Raw genomic sequence first — 19059 nt, 5'->3', positions numbered from 1 at the left:
GAAGCTGTAGCCAGAGAGAAAGAGGCGAAGAGAGGTTTTACTCCGCCCAAAATCTGGCCACGAAAATAAACCCACGATGTGAGGAATTTTTGTATGGCGTTCAATGAGACTCTTGTCGAAATTGGGCAACAAAAACATAAATTGCTTATTTGATCGAATAGAAGTTTCATCATGGTTAGGTTGTTACAAATGTACTGATAAGTTGGTGCACGTGGCATTTCGCAACGTACCCAGTAAACGACTACAGTATATCGGAGTTGTGCCGGTTGTCACAGAGCTAGATAGAGAACTCATCATGGGTATTGTCATTCAGAGTTTCCACCATTTTCATGTACTTAACTGGGTGGGCATTCCTATGAGTTGGGAGCATTCAGCAAATGAACCAACAATTTACTTCTTTAAAATGGAGATAGCCTCAATGGCGCTGCCCATGCTGTTTTACATACTATAATTGCACAGATATGGCCTGTTCATACGGGTATCTTCCCTCTCATTGGCTAGAATGGTCCCACCTGATCTCGCCTGCCTTCCATCTTTGAGGACAGGCATTTCCATTGTTTGAGCTGTCACTCGAATATCAATATAATAGACAATCTTTGCTGTAGCTCACCTACATTTTTTTCTCAAGAGAACTGCCCTTTATCTTTCAGTGTAGAGCAGAAATGTGTTCCTTGGTTTGGAATTGATTTGCTTTGTTGCACATGACTGGTGTACGCAATTATTCTTTAAAATGTGACTATCATATAAATTCAATTGACCGACTTTCTTATTACATCTACCTCCATTTTTTGTTGTTTAGGAAAGGCATCGACATGCCCTGGCAAGATCATGCGTTTAAAATCGTATATTGAACCAGTGGTCTCTATTGGGCAGCGCTTTTGTGAAGTAAATTTGCATGTGATCAGGGCACAATTGCGCACATCTTTTACATACCTGTGCTGGGCACCACCTGTCGCTCTGCCACTGACGCAGCTGGTCATATTTGCCATTCCATAGATTTGTTTTAGGTCAACGGCATAGTTAGAAGATATGGGAGTGGAAGCACAGAGTGTCACAAATGGCCAAAGCAGAGCAGAAAGCCTTTCGTTTGACTTTACGTCTTGGTGGCGCCACGACATTATATCGAGCTGTTTTTCAAACAGACAGAACGTTTGCATCTCGACCGGACTCGTCTGTTTGTCGGTGCTTCTTTTGTTAATATCATGTTTTATGTGAGTATGTGGGTAATTACGCATTTAAACCTGGAGTAAAGGCTACTTATTATAGTTGTTTTACTTAACTTTTGTCCGCAATACTTGTTCAAGGGTGGTATGTCTGAGATGCAGAGGCCGGGACAGGAATTCCGGCAAGGAGGCAGCCTGTGTCCTCTACTGTTTCTTTGGAAATTTGTGCGGCACCGTCGGGGCATTTCTCTCCAATCAGCTGGCTCTTCAGGTGACAAAACGACATTCTATTTCCAGACGCTGTATGGGCCTATACTGTATAAGATCATGATTACCTGCTACGTCCATCACTATATTCCATGTTTCTTCCATTGTGATTGTTTTAGGTCATAATGGGTGGTTTTATGGCAGCTGTAGAAGTTATTCATTTCATCTCCATCTTCCCGGTATTTTTGTGTTGGAACACCAGAGCAGGTAAGCAAGAGGGTGGGTCCCTTTTACACATGTATCACTTTTGCCTTTTTTTCCAGAGCTGCTCACAATAGTCCTGTCCTACAAGCCCTTATCGACACACAACACTTGCACAATGTGCATAGGCAAAACAGTAAAGAAATGTTTTATCTATAAAGCCGAGAGATACCAAACAAATGAGGCTGAAGAGAGGGCCTTGAGAAATATTATTTTAATGTTTCAATGGGCAACGTTCAGTCAGCAGAGCTGCAATCCTTAACCTTCGCCTCCTTTTCCCCTCAGAGAAGAGGCTGAGGATGATGAAGAGGAGGAGGAGGCAGAACTTCATGGCCGTGTCTCTGCTGTTGGTGGTGGGTGGAGGGAGCTACCTAACCTTCAGGACCAGCCATGGGCTTGTAGACAGACCTCTCACTGGGAGAAGACTTCTTCTCACTGACCTCCTGCATGTAAATGTGTAAATTCTCCTATGAAATCACTCTTCTATTACCTCCCATAAATTCCAGAGTGACCTTTTCAATGGCTCACTGACTATAATGCTGTCTTCTTGGGCAGGACCGTATGGAGGTCCTGGGATACATTCTTGGTCTGCTCTCTTTTGTGATTGCCTGGACCTCCAAGTTCCCTGACCTCTCCAGAGCAGTAAGTGACACCCCATCATAGTTCACGTCCATTCATGTCTGAGTTGCCCATACTTTGCTGTATTGTCACAACAGTCCCTCAAAGCCAACTGTTATGTAGTAAAAAAAACAGCGTTATACATAACATAATGCTCACTGCAATACTGCATAATGCCCATAGCACTTCAACCTCTACGTTGATCTTTTAGCACAGAGGGGAGAGTTCAAGGGCACACGTGTCCTCAGGGTTGCTGTGCTCTTTGGCCGGTGCCCTCTACACCTCGGCCATATTACTTTACGACACCCAGTATGAGTTTGTACTGAGAGCCATGCCGTGGCTCCTGGCGTCAACGTGCGGTGCAGCCCTGGATCTTGCTGTATCCTTCTCAAGCTTGTGAATATTAGTTCTACATTATGTGAATAGAATATCGGGTCATCTCCGTGAATGGACCGAGTTCTAATTTAATAGAACCCCCCCCTTCAGTTTTGTCTTAACTTTGTGGTCAGATCGTGGTCCTGTCCTGGTGTAGGAAGGGTACCCCTGAGCAGCAGCCTGGAGGGGGTTCTCCAGATACAGAGAGTCTCCTGGGCGGCTCCTCTCCCCCCACTCAGCACAACCCCAGTGGGAAGACAAAACAAAAACACCCAGTAAGTCTACAGTCCTGTCTTCATATGCCCGAGTTGAGGAGATGGACTCTGAATGTCTGATTAAATACTTACTTGTATAGAAAGTATTGGAATGAAAGACCAACTAAAGACCTTTAAGCTACAGAATGAAAGTCAAAATGGCAGTTTGAGAACTCTTTCATTCATACCCAGGCTTTGCTTCACACAGTATTTGATCATCTCCTTTTTAAATAAACACCACTCTTATTTCCTCATGTGAGTTGGACTTGGATGGAGCTCCTCTCCGGGTTCTCTCCAGTAAGAAGAATCTAAAGTTTGCCGATATGGGGCATTACATGGATGTCAACATTCAACCCGTGCGAAAGGTGAGGGTCAAAACTTCTTCAGAAGTTCAACTTGACATACAACTCAGATTTGTACCTCCTTTACTTACATCAATGTATGATTTCAGGTGTGTCTGAAGGAGGTGACCCTCTCTAGGGAGGAGGGGGTTTCAGAGAGCCATCCCCTCAGGAGGACAGTAAGGGTAGTGCGAGTGGACGAACCCTGCACCTCCGAAACGTTCTCAGACTCCTCATCCCTCAACTCGGATCTGGAGGTCAGATGGAGACAAATCAACTTTACTATTGTGTAAAATCATCTTCTACAGTGAGATATGGTCTAGGTCTTCTGAGTTCGTGAAGTGTAGTATGTGGTAGTCAAGAGATGTGAACTGTAAAACCACTTTCTGCCACAAGGTGGTGGTGGTGGTGTTCAACCATCCTTCACACACTAGTTGCTTTGGATTTATCTACACGTCAAGGAAGCCAATAATTTTCTGTCAGAACACATTGCAGGCCTATTACCAAGTAATGAAGGTAAAATCAAGACATTTACCTGCAAGCTCTTCTGAAGTGCTTTGCTTGCCAAATTACTATTTATTTAACTTCATTATGCTCAGGTCTTCCCATGTGAACTTGCTATTCTGGTGCAGTGACAGTCCACTCATAACCAACCTGTCATCCTCATAATTGGGAAAAGTTTAGAATGGTTAGGGTTAGCGTGCGATGTCTTTAATGCCTTATGGGAAATTAATTTTCTATTGGCACCCTTTTTGGCCCTCACATCTTTCGAATAATAGTGCTCTCTGTGGTTCCGCAGAAAGCCAAGTCACAGAGGATGTCATTTAATCTGAAACAATTGCAAGTGGTGTGAGGGAAAACAATTGGAACTTTATACTATTCACCAAACGGGAAAAAGCAAATTATGTGAACCTCCCCTGGCTAAGTGCATTAAAGAGCAGTAGGGCCCAAACAAGGGTTCAGAACATTCTGTAGTTAACATGGCTGAATTGAGTCATTGTCATTTTGTCAGCAGTGGCATTCTATAGCTATGGGCTGTAGTTTGTACAGTATGAGGTTTTTCATCCGTTTACTTAACATCTCAAATGTTATTTGCCTTTGGTTAGCATTAACTATGGTCTGATAAAGGTCAGACATCCAGTTACTTAGTAATATATGATGGGGGTTCAGTTCGTCCGTTTAGTTCCGTCGACACGTATTGCATAATCTTTGATCACTAACACTCAGACAAATCATCCATAAGTGGGGATGGGCTGGTAGCCTGGCACCTGGTACACGTGTTCCTTTAGGTCTGAAGGGCTGTTCTGGATTCTTTGAATGTAATGCCCCTCTACCTTCATTTCTATTATATAATACTAGACTGTCTAGGGCCATACAGCTGTAAAGTCTTATTTGGAGAACAAACAGGCTAAGTATTTAAAGCACTTCATTTACTACTGAATGATATAAAAATAATTAGCATAAACCATGATGTTGACAAAGGCTTTAGGTCATTTTTGCATATCACTATTTGCTTTTATATTGAATTCTTATGAGGAAATAATAAAGGCCTTTTGCAGTTTTCCGGCTGCATAAACTCACCACAGGGCTCTGTGTAAATGGTCTGTTTTTCTTGTTACTCTGAAAACAACCCCAGCCACAAGAAAGCTGATTGGAATTCCCATTAGTATTGTTTTTCTTGCTCATTTCTGCTGAGTACTTGTTCGAGTTGGGTTGAGGTGAGGCGGAGGGTTTGAATTGTTCAAGATTTGCATTGTGGCCCCACTATTCTGCTTTTACAAATCAAGGGTTGAAAGGCAGGGCCATTCTGCCTCGGAAGCAGGCACAAAATGGTTGCCTAGTCTATAGGGGATTCGTCACTCAGCTCTGCTATTTTGGGAGCTGTTTACGGTCTCCTGTGTGTTGCCTGCTGGTCAGGGCTTGGCTCAACATTTTGTATGCTGCTCTCCAAGGACTGAGGAGTTTTTTTTGTTGGTTGAACATGTGAACAAATTAACATTTTGTGTTTTTATTGCAGTGTAGAATATTTCCTTAGAGACCAAGAACACAATGTAATTAAGCGATAGACATAAACAATGTGTCAACCATAATGAATATGCATAATGGGTAAACGGTATCTCTGCCCAGTAACAACACAACTGTCTTCTCTCCAGTGGGATTTTGAAGATGCAAATGCACAGTGGAACAAACTGCCAAAAGAGCAAGAGAAAGTGGATGGGTTTCCCCTGCAAGAATGGCCAAAGAACCTGAGCCCAAAACCCATCTGCAGCTGTGGTGGCATCATTTGACAGGCTGGGAAGAGCGTATAAAGCAGAGTGGGTGAGGGTGAAGTGGCGTGATAATTTCAAACACTGGTGAATGACCTGGTAACACTTCCTCATGACATTACATTGTCAGATCTGTGTTTGGATTGTGAATATGAAAGATAATAAAAGTGCAAAAATGTATCTGCCATCAAACTTTGTTTTTGTAATGTCTTATACTCATTGGGTGTAATAAGTTATTGGTTTGTCTTCATAAGTGACCTGTGGAGTTGACATAACAATGTGGACATTGAGCCAGCTGGTTTTAGTTTCATGAAAGATTTAATTAATGGGTTCAATTACTAATGGATGCACTGTATGGCAGTGCATCTGACTCTCTTTGTAAGTTTGTCAACTACAGATGCTGTCATCGCTCCTCAGATGCTCAGCTAGCCTCAGACAGCTTTCCTGTAATGGGTTTGCACCACTCATTAAACGGATGACACCCAGACTCCTCATCAGCTTGGCTTTTGCATGGACTGCACTAAATAACGAGACCCATTCGGAATGGGTCACCGTAGACCACTCTTAATAAAACAATATCGCTCCATGTCCGCCTCGCAAGGTCAAAGGTTCACTTCCTAGATTTTCCTAGTCAGGCCAGGTTATCTGGGCTAAACTGGAAAAGGCCCAGCAGACCTGATTGGGGCCAGATTAAGAGGACAAGGGCTCCTCCGTCCTTCCCAGTCGCTCCCAATACTCTACCTGTCTGGCCCGTTTCTCTAACTAGCGGATAGTATGGTGCCAGAGTTGTTTTAACTGATGGGCATTCAAGTGACTTCCCTGGGTTCTGATAAAAGGACAGTACATATGTTAGAGCAAAACTGTGAAGTACATTCTTCACATTACATATCCTTTGACATGTCTGCTGAAGACATTGGTCTGTGACAAGAAATGGATAATATAAACAAAAATAAATTCAACAATTTTACTGAGTTACAGTTCATAAGGAAATCAGGAAATTGAAAAATTCATTAGGCCCTATGGATTTCACATGACTGGGCAGGGGTGCAGCCATTGGTGGGCCTGGAAGGGCATAGACCCACACACTGGGGAACCAGGCCCAGCCAATCAGAATTAGTTTTACCCTACAAAGGGCTTTTACAGAAAGGAATACTCCAGTTTCATCAGCTGTCTGGGTGGCTGGTCTCAGATAATCCCGCAGGTAAAGAAGCTAGATGTGGAGGTCCTGGGTTGGCGTGGTTACATATGGTCTGCGGTTGTGAGGCCGGTTGGACGTACTGCCAAATTCTCTGAAATGACATCGAGGTGGCCTATGGTAGAGAAATCAACATTACATTTTCTGGCAACAGTTCTGGTGGACATTCCTGCAGTCAGCATGCCAATTGCACATTCCCTCAACTTGAGACATCTGTGGCATTATATTGTGTGACACAACTGCACATTTTTGTGACCTTTTATTGTCCCCAGCACAAAGTGCACCTATGTAATGATCATGCTGTTTAATCATCTTGATATACCATACCTGTCGGGTGGATAGATTATCAAGGCAAACAAAATTTGAGAGAAATAAGCTTTTTTAGTATCTTATTTCAGCTCTTGAACATGGGACCAACACTTTACATGTTGAGTTTATATGTTTATTTGTTCAGTATAAATGGTAGGCCAAATAAATGCTTCAGAGTTCAAGTAACAGACATCTCAACATCAACTGTTCAGAGGAGACTGCGTGAATCAGGCCTTCATGGTCGAATTGCTGCAGCGAAACCACTACTAAAGGACACCAATAAGAAGAGATTTGCTTGGGCCAAGAAACACGAGCAATGGACATTTTAGATTTTTGGTTCCAACCACCGTCTCTTTGTGAGACGCAGAGTAAGTGAACGGATGATCTCTGCATGTGTGGTTCCCACCGTGAAGCATGGAGGAGGTGTGATGGTGGGGGGGTACTTTGCTGGTGACACTCAGTGATTTATTTAGAATTCAAGGCACACGCAACCAGCATGGCTACCACAGCATTCTGCAGCGATTCGCCATCCCATCTGGTTTGTGCTTAGCGGGACTACATTTGTTTTTCAACAGGACAATGACCCAACACATCTCCAGGCTGTGTAAGGGCTATTTGACCAAGAAGGAGAGTGATGGAGTGCTGCATAAGATGACCTGGCCTCCGCAATCACCCGACATCAACCCAATTGAGATGGTTTGGGATGCAGCCAACAAGTGCTCAGCATATGTGGGAACTCCTTCAAGACTGTTGGAAAATCATTCCAGGTGAAGCTGGTTGAGAGAATGCCAAGAGTGCAAAGCTGTCATCAAGGCAAAGCTTGGCTACTTTGAAAAATCTAAAATATATTTTGATTTGTTTAACACTTTCTTGGTTACTACATGATTCCATATGTGTTATTTCATAGTTTGTCTTCACTATTATTCTACAATGTAGAAAATAGTAAAAATAAAGAAACTCTTGAATGAGTAGGTAGGTGTGTCCAAACTTTTGATTGGTACTGTATTTACAAAAGTATGTGGACACCCATTCAAATGAGTGGATTCGGTTATTTCAGCCACACCCGTTGCTGACAGGTGTATAAAATCGAGTACAAAGCCATGCAATCTCCATAGACAAATATTGGCAGTAGAATGGCCTTACTGAAGAGCTCAGTGACTTTCAACGTGGCACCATCATAGGATGCCACCTTTCCAGCAAGTCAGTTCGTCAAATTTCTGCCTTGCTAGAGCTGCCTCGGGCAACTGCAAGTGCTGTTATTGTGAAGTGGAAATGTAGAGGAGCAACAACGGCTCAGCCACAAAGTGGTAGGCCACACAAGCTCACAGAACGGGACCGCTGAAGCACGTAGTGCATAAAAATTGCCTGTCTTCAGTTGTAACACTCACTACCAAGTTCCAAACTGCCTCTGAAAGCAATGTCAGCACAAGAACTGTTCATCGGGAGCTTAATGAAATGGGTTTTCATGACCGAGCAGCCGCACACAACCCGAAGATCACCATGCCAATGCCAAGCGTCGGCTGGAGTGTCGTAAAGCTAACACACACACATCTAAGTAAAGGAATGGAATGGAGTTAAGTAAGAATATGGATGAGCAATGTCAGAGCGGCATAGGCTAAGATACAATATATAGTATAGAATACAGTATATACAGTCGTGGCCAAAAGTTAAGAATGACACAAATATTCATTTTCACAAAGTCTGCTGCCTCAGTGTCTTTAGATATTTTTGTTAGATATTACTATGGAATACTGAAGTATAATTACAAGCATTTCATAAGTGTCAAAGGCTTTTATTGACAATTACACGAAGTTGATGCAAAGAATCAATATTTGCAGTGTTGACCCTTCTTTTTCAAGACCTCTGCAATCCGACCTGGCATGCTGTCAATTAACTTCTGGGCCACATCCTGACTGATGGCAGCCCATTCTTGCATAATCAATGCTTGAAGTTTGTCAGAATTTGTGGGTTTTTGTTTGTCCACCCACCTCTTGAGGATTGACCACAAGTTCTCAATGGGATTAAGGTCTGGGGAGTTTCCTGGCCATGGACCCAAAATATCGATGTTCTGTTCCCAGAGCCACTTTGTTATCACTTTTACCTTATGGCAAGGTGCTCCATCATGCTGGAAAAGGCATTGTTCGTCACCAAACTGCTCCTGGATGGTTGGGAGAAGTTGCTCTCGGAGGATGTGTTGGCACCATTTTTTATTCATGGCTGTGTTCTTAGGCAAAATTGTGAGTGACGCCACTTCCTTGGCTGAGACGCAACCCCACACAAGAATGGTCTCAGGATGCTTTACTGTTGGCATGACACAGGACTGATGGTAGCGCTCAACTTGTCTTCTCTGGACAAGCTTTTTTCTGGATGCCCCAAACAATTGGAAAGGGGATTCATCAGAGAAAATGACTTTACCCCAGTCCTCAGCAGTCCAATCCCTGTACCTTTTGCAGAATATCAGTCTGTCCCTGATGTTTTTCCTGGAGAGAAGTGGCTTCTTTGCTGCCCTTCTTGACACCAGGCCATCCTCCAAAAGTCTTCTCCTCACTGTGCGTGCAGATGCACTCACACTTGCCTGCTGCCATTCCTGAGCAAGCTCTGTACTGGTGGTGCCCCGATCCCGCTGCTGAATCAACTTTAGGAGACGGTCCTGGCGCTTGCTGAACTTTCTTGGGTGCCCTGAAGCCTTCTTCACAACAATTGAACCGCTCTCCTTGTTCTTGATGATCCGATAAATGGTTGATTTAGGTGCAATCTTACTGGCAGCAATATCCTTGCCTGTGAAGCCTCTTTTTGTGCAAAGCAATGAAGACGGCACGTGTTTCCTTGCAGGTAACCATGTTTGACAGAGGAAGAACAATGATTCCAAGCACCACCCTCCTTTTGAAGCTTCCAGTCTGTTATTTGAACTCAATCAGCATGACAGAGTGATCTCCAGCCTTGTCCTCGTCAACACTCACACCTGTGTTAACGAGAGAATCACTGACATGATGTCAGCTGGTCCTTTGTGGCAGGGCTGAAATGCAGTGGAAATGTTTTTGGGGGATTCAGTTCATTTGCATGGCAAATAGGGACGTTCTAATTAATTACAATTCATCTGATCACTCTTCATAACATTCTGGTGTATATGCAAATTGCCATCATACAAACTGAGGCAGCAGACTTTGAAAATTAATATTTGTGTCATTCTCAAAACTTTTGGCCACGACTGTACATATGAGATGAGTAATGCAAGATATGTAAACATTGTTAAAGTGGCATTATTACAGTGGCTAGTGTTCCATTTAAATGATTTCAAGTGTGTATATATGCAGCAGCCTCTCTGTGCTAGTGATGGCTGTTTAACAGTCTGATGGCCTTGAGATAGAAGCTGTTTTTCAGTCTCTCGTTTCCAGCTTTGATGCACCTGTACTGACCTTGCCTTCTGGATGATAGCGGGTTGAACAGGCAGTGGCCTTCCTGTGACATCGGGTGCTGTAGGTGTCCTGGAGGGCAGGTAGTTTGTCCCTGATGATGCGTTGTGCAGACCGCACCACCCTCTGAAGAGCCCTGCGGTTGTGGGCAGTGCAGTTGCCGTACCAGGTGGTGATACAGCCCGACAGGATGCTCTCAATTGTGCATCTGTAAAAGTTTGTGGGTGTTTTAGGTGACAAAACACATTTCTTCAGCCTCCTGAGGTTGAAGAGATGCTGTTGCGCCTTCTTCACCACACTGTCTGTGTGGGTGGAACATTTCAGTTTGTCACTGATATGTACGCCGAGGAACTTAAAGCGTTACACCTTCTCCAATCCTGTCCCATCGATGTGGATAGGGGGGTGCTCCCTCTGCTGTCTCCTGAAATCCACGATCATGTCCTTTGTTTTGTTGACATTGAGTGAGAGGTTATTTTCCTGACACCACACTCCAAGAGCCCTCACCTCCTCCCTGTAGCCTGTCTCGTTGTTGTTTGTAATCAAGCCTACTACTGTTGTGTCGTCTGCAAACTTCATGATTGAGTTGGAGGTGTGCATGGCCACGCAGTCATGGGTGAACAGGGAGTACAGGAGGGGGCTGAGCCCGCACCCTTGTGGGGCCCTAGTGTTGAGGATCAGTGAAGTGGAATGTTGTTTCCCACCTTCTCCACCTGGGGGCGGCCCGTCAAAGTCCAGGACCCAATTTCACAGGGCAGGTTTTAGACCCAGGGCCTTAAACCTAATGATGAGCTTGGAGGGTACTATAGTGTTGAATGCTGAGCTATAGTCAATTAACAGGATTCTTACATAGGTATTCCTCATCTAGATGGGATAGGCCAGTGTGATGGCGATTGCATCGTCTATGGACCTATTGGGGCGGTGAGCAAATTGAAGTGGGTCTAGGGTGAAAGGTAAGGTGGAAGTGATATGCTCCTTGACTAGTCTCTCAAAGCACTTCATGATGACAGAAGTGAGTGCTACGGGGTGATAGTCATTTAGTACAGTTACCTTTGCATTCTTGGGAACAGGAACAATGGTGGCCATCTTGAAGCATGTGGGGACAGCAGACTGGGAAAGGGAGAGATTGAATATGTCAGTAAACACACCAGCCAGCTGGTCTGCACATGCTCTGAGGACGCGGCTAGGGATGCCGCCTGGGCCGGGAGCCTTGCGAGGGTTAACACGTTTAAATGTCTTACTCACGTTGGCCACAGAGAAGGAGAGCCCACAGTCCTTGGTTGCTGGCCGCGTCAGTGGCACTGTGTTATCCTCAAAGTGGGCAAAGAATGTGTTTAGCTTGTCTGGCAGCAAGACGTCGGTGTCCGCGACATGGCTGGTTTTCCTTTTGTAGTCCGTGATTGTCTGTAAACCCTGCCACATACGTCTTGTGTCTGAGCTGACATTTTTCCTGTTTGATTGCCTTGCGGAGGGAACGACTACTCTGTTTATATTCTGCCATATTCCCCGTCACCTTGCCATGGTTAAATGCGGTGGTTCGTGCTTTCAGTTTTGCGCGAATGCTGCCATCTATTCACAGTTTCTAGTTAGGGTAGGTTTTAATAGTCACAGTGGGTACAACATCTCCTATACACTTCTTGATAAACTCAGTGACCGTTTGTACACGTCCATATTATTCTTAGTGGCTATCCCGGAACATATCCCAGTCCGCGTGATCAAAACAATTTTGAAGCGTGGATTCTGATTGGTCAGACCAGAGTTGAATAGTCCTTAGCATGGGTGCTTCCTGTTTGAGTTTCTGCCTATAGGAAGGGAGGAGCAAAATGGAGTCGTGGTCAGATTCGCCGAAACACCAACTGCGAGCCAGGCCTAATCGCCAAACATCAGTGCACGACCTCACTAATGCACTTGTGGCTGAATGGAAGCAAGTCCCCTCAGCAATGTTCCAACATCTAGTGGAAAGCCTTCACAGAAGAGTGGAGGCTGTTATAGCATTAAAGTGTGGACCAACTCCATATTAATGCCCATGATTTTGGAGTGAGATGTTCGATGAACAGGTGTCCACACACTTTTGGTCATGTAGTGTATCAACATGAATTATCCTTAAGACATTAGCATTCCCTTTCATATTGCACATCTATAAAGACGTATTACCATAGTCGTCTCAAACTCCTTTGACATGCTGAGAACAAAGAGAAGGTGCCAGGCATACAGAAACCAGCACAGCACACATGCATATTGTAAATGCAGGTCCTGAAACCAAGTCACTGCCAGTGCCTTGTATTCATTCTGATGTCATCTGAGTGCTGAGCTGGCGTTCCCCAGCCTGTGGGCTGTGAGGGGCCAGGGCCTGAGATTTATTATTTTCCCTTCTGAGACTGGGGCAAATGACAACAAACTGTCTTGTCCATATAAATATGTGGAATTCTGTTTGCACAACTGACTGGGAGCAAGGATTAAAACATCTGAAGCAGCAGTCCTGAATGGGCTTTCTTGTTTTTCTTTAGGATTGTGAGTACGTCATAGAAGCCCAGGCTTTGAGGGAAGATAGATATGGGATGTATTCAAGCTGGTCTAAGCTATTAGAGCTTTTGCTCACCATAGACTATGCATATGCTACAGTGCCTTCAGAAAGCATTCAAATCCCTTGACCTTTTCCACATTTTGCTGTGTTTACAGCCTGAATTTAAAATAGATTAAATTGATATTTTGTGTTACTGGCCTACACACAATATCCCATAATGTCAAAGTGGAATTGTGTTATTATTTATTTATTTTTACAAATAATAAAAAACTGAAATGTCTTGAATCAAGTATTTAACCCCTTTGTTATGGCAAGCCTAAATAATTTCTGTATTTTTGGGGGGACTTAAGTCACATAAGTTCTATGGACTCTATGTGTAATAATACAAAGCACTAAAGTAATACTGCAAAGCAATTCACTTTTTGTCCTGAACACAAAGTGTTATGTTTGGGGCAAATCCAATACAACACACTACTGAGTACCACTCTCCATATTTTCAAGCATAGTGGTGGCTGCATCATGTTATGGGTATGCTTGTAATGGTTAAGGACCAGAGTTTTTCAGGATAAAATAGAAACGAAATGGAGCTAAGTACAGGCAAAATCGTAGAGGAAAGCTGGTTCAGTCTAATGTCCACCAGACACTGGGAGATTACCCTTTCAGCTGGACAGTAACCTAAAACACAAGGCCAAATCTACACTGGAGTTGCTATCCAAGAAGACAGTGAATGCTCCTGAGTGGCCGCGTTACAGTTTCGACTTAAATCTACTTGAAAATCTATGGCAAGACCTGAAAATGGTTGTCTAGCAATGATCAACAACTAATTTTACAGAACTTGAATAATTTAAAAATAATAAATGGGCAATATTTGCACTATCCACATGTGGAAAGCTATTTTATACAATGGGTGTGTCTTATCCTGAATGCTGATTGGTTAAAAGCGCATTCCATTCAGTGTCTAGTCTACAAGTTACCACTGGCTAAATTTATGACGTAAATATGCCTATTTACTCTGTTTGATCTGACTGCGCAATCCACTGTATTAATAAACTTGATCTGCACTATAAAAAACATATAGACATTATCTCACATTACTTTTAGACTAACATTACGTTTTCAACAATAGAGATTTGTATAAACCTCGCTGTCTGTCTCCAACATTTGCAACATTGTTTCAATATTAAAATTCGATCTCCAGCTGTCCCATTGTAATGAACGTGTCAGGAGTCGGGACGAAACAGACAGGCAGGCAGCGTTTCTCAATCAGTCGAATCATGAATCATGAATCATGAATCAGCTGGCATCATTTTTATGGATATTTCAAAGAAATGTAAATTGAAAAAAGATACAATGAAACGAAGTGCAGCTAGTTGCAGTCTTTCCAGCTTCAGTTTGAAGTGATTGTGTTAGCTGTGTTGTTGGCTAACTCCTCTGAACAAGTGTCCTGAGGAGTGAGAAATGTTCTATGCCAGGTGAAATTGTGCTTCATTAGCTCATTGTTATGGATGTTTCCAAATAAATGTCACTAGAAAGCAACTTAAACAAATGCACTGGGGAGAATGTCTCCCCCACATTCTGAAATTGCATTTTTGTCCCCCCAAGTTTTATAATTGGAATGTGATACAGAACGAGGTAACGGTGTGCTTTAGGACAATGCAGACGCCTCCAAGCGGTCGGATAGGCTGTTTGGACTGTTTATGCGACTGGATAAAACATATATATATTTAGGTCCTCCCACTTCTAAAACCAAAGTTGCGCCCCTGTGCAACCGAACCGATAGAACGAACGACCAGCCGGCTTGGGTAGCAACCCTAGATTTTTGTCGGGACTATTTATTGTGGAAGGATTAAATAGTATGAATAAATTCAGCAAAAGAAAGTTTTTAATTAAAATATGTCAATCATTATTTGAATATGTTGGTAACCTGTTGATAATCTGTTGATAAAGTGATAATGCCCTCGAAGCCGGTGTTTGGAGCATATATTGGCACAGTTTGCCGACCCTCGATTTAGTCTCGGACCTAACAACCCCCATTCCAATATATCCTCTAAACACCAGCTTTGAGGGCATTATCACTTAGAGATTTTTCCAGAAAGAATCATAGCTGTAATCTAATCGCTGCCAAAAGTGCTTGTACAAAGTATTGACTCGGGTGTGAATACTTATGTACATTAGATATTTCTGTATTTCATTTTCAATACATTTGCTTTAATTTCTAAAAACGTTTTATTTTTGTTATTATGGGGTATTGTGTGTAGATGGGTGAGAAAAAATATCAATTTAATCCGTTTTGAATTCAGGTTGTAATACAACATGTGGAATAAATCAATGGCTATAAATACTTTCTGAAGGCACTCAAATTCTTGGATGCATTCAGATTCAGTTCTCAAATTCAGTTCTCTAAATTCAGATTCAAAACCAGAGACATCCTGGTACTTTGCCAGCCAGGAATGGTAGAGAACAGATAGAATAACACGCTCTCTGTGGTAAACATAAGCTTCTGGCAATTTCTGAAGCCAATGTGGCATGTTTAAATGTATTTTCTTCATATAAATGTGTCCAGCGTTTGAACCGTTTTGGCTATAAGCTATTATGACCCCATTCCTAAAAGCTTAGTATCTTGAAAATGGACGTGCCTTCTGTCCCCTCTATGCTGACTACAGGCCACACACATTTTGAGTTTAGGGTGTGTGTCATATCTATAAATGTAACCACTTTTGAGGTAAAATATTTTTTAACAACCATCCATTTCATAAATGGGAGACATTAGAGATGTGAAAAAACATGGTTGTGTTTTGTTCTACCTCGGGTAGGGGTATCTCAAAAACTAAAGCCCTTTTTGAAGATTGGCCACTAGCCTGTGGCTATGCATGCAGAGTACAAGCATGAATGAAATGTAACGCTAGATTGTAATGTTTAAAGAAAACAAATGTGACCCAACGAAGTGAATGAATAGAAGATATCATAAGGAAAGAATGTGTGCCATTTCACCTTGCGTAGGTTCTCTCGTGATCTCATATCCTGTGACAAACATCCTCTTGGTAAGTGAGCCAGTTTTAGGCAGTTCATTCGACGACTCATTCGCTCGCTCTTCCACTGAGCTGTCAAACACGTTAGATATTAAAATATACATGGCCAGCTAGCTAAGGAACTATATGACTCTTCAACAACGTTTTCCCATTTAACAATAGCTGTTCTCGTCTTACTATGACTCTCAGGTGATCTTCAGAGAGTCCAGGTGGTTCTGGTAAGTGTCTTTATTAATTTCATTTGAGCCCTCCACATCACCCCATGTACTGTTGGAGCGTGCTATATAGGCTAGCTAGCTGTCTATAAGAAAGCAACCTAGCCACAGTGCCAGTCATCCTCAGCCATGAGTAGACCTGGTCGGATTGCGTTCCCATGTGTATAATCAAATGGGGGGGATTCCTCATGTCGGTTGTTTGCCGTCTCTCCTGACCCAAGTAAGTAGTTTCACATTGACGGCTGAAAGAGTAGAGCTAGCGAGATACACTCATGATATTATCTAAAGAAAACATAAGCTAATTTAGCTAAGCTTTGCTAGCTGGTATTGTATGCCGTTTATGACAGAGTTGGCTGGCTAAAATAACCAAGATGACAAAACAACACGACTATTTGCTTTTGCTACTAGCTAGCGTATCATCGCTGTCTGGCTCTGTATCTAATTAGTGGCTACTGCACTGCTCTCAGGCGGGCAGGTCTGTCGGTTTTGACTAGCAGAAGTGACTTCGTACAAGGTTAGGAGAATTCACGCAGCAGGTTAGGGGAATCCTTAGTTACTACATCCATCTTTGGACGTATAAATTAAAGATATACCCATTGATTCTTGACCATAACAATTAAATGCCTTATGAGTTTCAACTGTTGTACCCCACCAGAAACCAAAATATAAGCTTGTTTTACTCCAGTGTTTGTAAACAAACACTGTATAGCCTCAAAACATGGTTAAAACTATAATTGTTATATCATGGATAGTCAGTCCTTGCATCCATAGCTCTGTCTATGGATTTGAATGGTTACATTTATCCAGGCCCATCACTCAGGCTATCCAGTAAAAAGCTATCTCAGATGGCTGGTTAGGGACTGTCAATAAATTTCACAATGTTAATTAGGCAATATTTTAATGTTGCATACTTTTTAGTTCTCATTAAATGCCTTCAATATTTATATATACATTTCTACAGTGTATAGTATGTTTGAGGTTTTTAAGTCATTGAAATTTGGAGCTATTGGAATTTTAACATATTGTCCCATGTACATTGTGTAATTTACAAATGTACCCAAACTAGCCCGATAGGGATATCCAAAGTCAAACCAAATTATGCTTGGGTTGCGTGCTTCTAGACTCTGAATTGATGATCACTTGGGTGCTGCCAGCTGTGGGCATGTGTGAAACAAGCCCAACCTTCATTGACGTTGTGATGCAGTCACAACCACAAGTCTCACAACTCTGTTTTAGACGTGACTGACATCATGACCCAAATTATGCTATTTACAGGTAGTAGTACATTTTGACAATAAATGTTTAACTCAAATCGATGCCACACAGGCTGTTTCCTAAATGAGAAGTTGAGTTTTAGTGGCAGTTGCTCTTTGAGGAAATTAGGGCTTTGCCCAAATCAAAGAAATTAAGTAAACCTCAGGATACAAGTGATCAGCCTGATCATATCACATTTTATTTGTCACATACTTGGTAAACAACAGGTGTAGACCAACAGTGAAATGCTTACTTACAGGCCCTTCCCAACAATGCTAAGAAAATATAAAAATAATAACACAAGGAATAAATACATAACGAGTAACGATAACTTGACTATATGCACAAGGTACCAGTACTGAGTGCAGGGGTACGAGGTAATTGAGGTAGAGAGGTATTTATATTAGTGGTGCGCAGGTCAGCTGTTTGTTGACCCGCACCCGCCCGCAATTGCTAATAACCCATTCGCAACCGCCCAACTATATGTGAAAATCTGAGGCTCGCACCCGACCATTACTCGCTAATATAGAAAATGCGCTGGAGGTTACAGTCAGACTGCGGAAATATTTTGTTGACAGGGGGTGCATGATTTTTTTTGTGCATGATTTAGATGCGTTTCTGCTTATAATTTCCGACATATTGGTACTTTGTTGTTAGTCATCTCTATAATTAGATGCATGCAGCTTCTCTTCTGTCATTATATGTTGCCCTAGAAGACTAAATAAACCCTTGCTCACCAGAATGTCATAAATTGTTTCAATCTAGTTGACATCGGGGAAAGTTTTGTCATCCCTGCTTCTTTTGTGGAGCAAAGGTGTTTAGGGACTGGGGAGAAAATGTACTAACAAAAGACAACTGGGGAAGTTTACAAATGACATTCGCATTCTCTCAAGATGCTGAAATAAATAATATTTCATAACTTGAGAACAGGTGTTAACATTTGGCCTACATTTGGTGTATAATTTTCTGCAGGAGTTAATATTAAAGCTATATGAGGTTATAGGTCTACAGTCAGTCAAGATTTCAGTTTCCATTTAACCCATCTGAACAGTAGGCTACAGTTTCCATGATGTGCCATCGGCCTATTGGTCCCTAGCTGTGTTCAATTACCCATACTACATACTTAATGAGTGTATATACTACATACTATTAGTTCATTTGTAAACAAACGGTATCCTTTCAGTTGAGCGTACTAGAGGTCGACCGATTGAAATCGGCTATTCTGATTAAGTTTTCATAACAATCGGTATTTTTGGACACCGATTGTGGCCGATGTTTTTTTATTTTTTTAACACCTTTATTTAACTAGGCAAGTCAGATTAAGAACACATTCTTATTTTCAATGACAGCCTAGGAACGGGGGTTAACTGCCTTGTTCAGGGGGGATTCGTTTTTGCAACCGTCTGGTTACTAGTCCAACGCTCTAACCACCTGCCTTACATTGCACTCCACGAGGAGCCTGCATGGCAGGCTGACTACCTGTTACGCGAGGGCAGCAAGAAACCAAGGTAAGTTGCTAGCTAGCATTAAACTAATCTTATAAAAAACTATCAATCTTAACATAATCACTAGTTAACTACACATGGTTGATGATATTACTAGTTTATCTAACGTGTCCTGTGTTGCATATAATCGAT

The 19059-nt window shown here is 42.4% G+C and overlaps 2 protein-coding genes across 6 annotated transcripts in view; both read left to right on the top strand.

Annotated features, from left to right (window-relative positions):
• The first annotated feature begins 15 nt into the window (after positions 1-15).
• On the top strand, positions 16-5664 carry tmem44 (transmembrane protein 44). The gene is made up of 10 exons (XM_014216151.2): positions 16-1211; positions 1305-1434; positions 1550-1637; positions 1917-2080; positions 2187-2273; positions 2461-2628; positions 2759-2899; positions 3139-3243; positions 3330-3476; positions 5373-5664. Exons 1-10 carry the CDS (start codon positions 1030-1032, stop codon positions 5505-5507), a joined length of 1347 nt encoding a protein of 448 aa, XP_014071626.1. The 5' UTR covers positions 16-1029; the 3' UTR covers positions 5508-5664.
• Positions 5665-15968: 10304 nt separating this feature from the next.
• LOC106613657 (polyamine-transporting ATPase 13A3) overlaps positions 15969-19059 on the top strand; it is a 63673-nt gene continuing 60582 nt past the window's right edge. For 3 of the 5 annotated variants that reach the window (XR_006756905.1, XR_006756906.1, XM_045687427.1), the window contains exon 1: positions 15974-16171. The gene's annotated coding sequence lies outside the window, so the exon portion shown is untranslated. Of the gene's footprint in view, positions 16172-19059 lie in introns of all 5 variants that reach the window. The other 2 variants (XR_006756907.1, XR_006756904.1) reach the window with 1 other exon arrangement.

The sequence above is a fragment of the Salmo salar genome, chromosome ssa10 (genome assembly GCF_905237065.1).
Source record: "Salmo salar chromosome ssa10, Ssal_v3.1, whole genome shotgun sequence".
In the NCBI taxonomy this organism is placed as follows: Eukaryota; Metazoa; Chordata; class Actinopteri; order Salmoniformes; family Salmonidae; genus Salmo; species Salmo salar.
Note: the sequence above shows the minus strand (reverse complement) of the source record. Positions and strands in the feature narration are given on the sequence as shown.

Excerpts from the sequence above, each read along its gene's own strand:
- tmem44 (XM_014216151.2), top strand. The coding sequence starts at position 1,030 with ATGGGAGTGGAAGCACAGAGTGTCACAAATGGCCAAAGCAGAGCAGAA. Across the intron at positions 1,435-1,549 it reads CCAATCAGCTGGCTCTTCAG|GTCATAATGGGTGGTTTTAT; the intron begins GTGACAAAACGA and ends TGATTGTTTTAG. Across the intron at positions 2,900-3,138 it reads AGACAAAACAAAAACACCCA|TTGGACTTGGATGGAGCTCC; the intron begins GTAAGTCTACAG and ends TCCTCATGTGAG.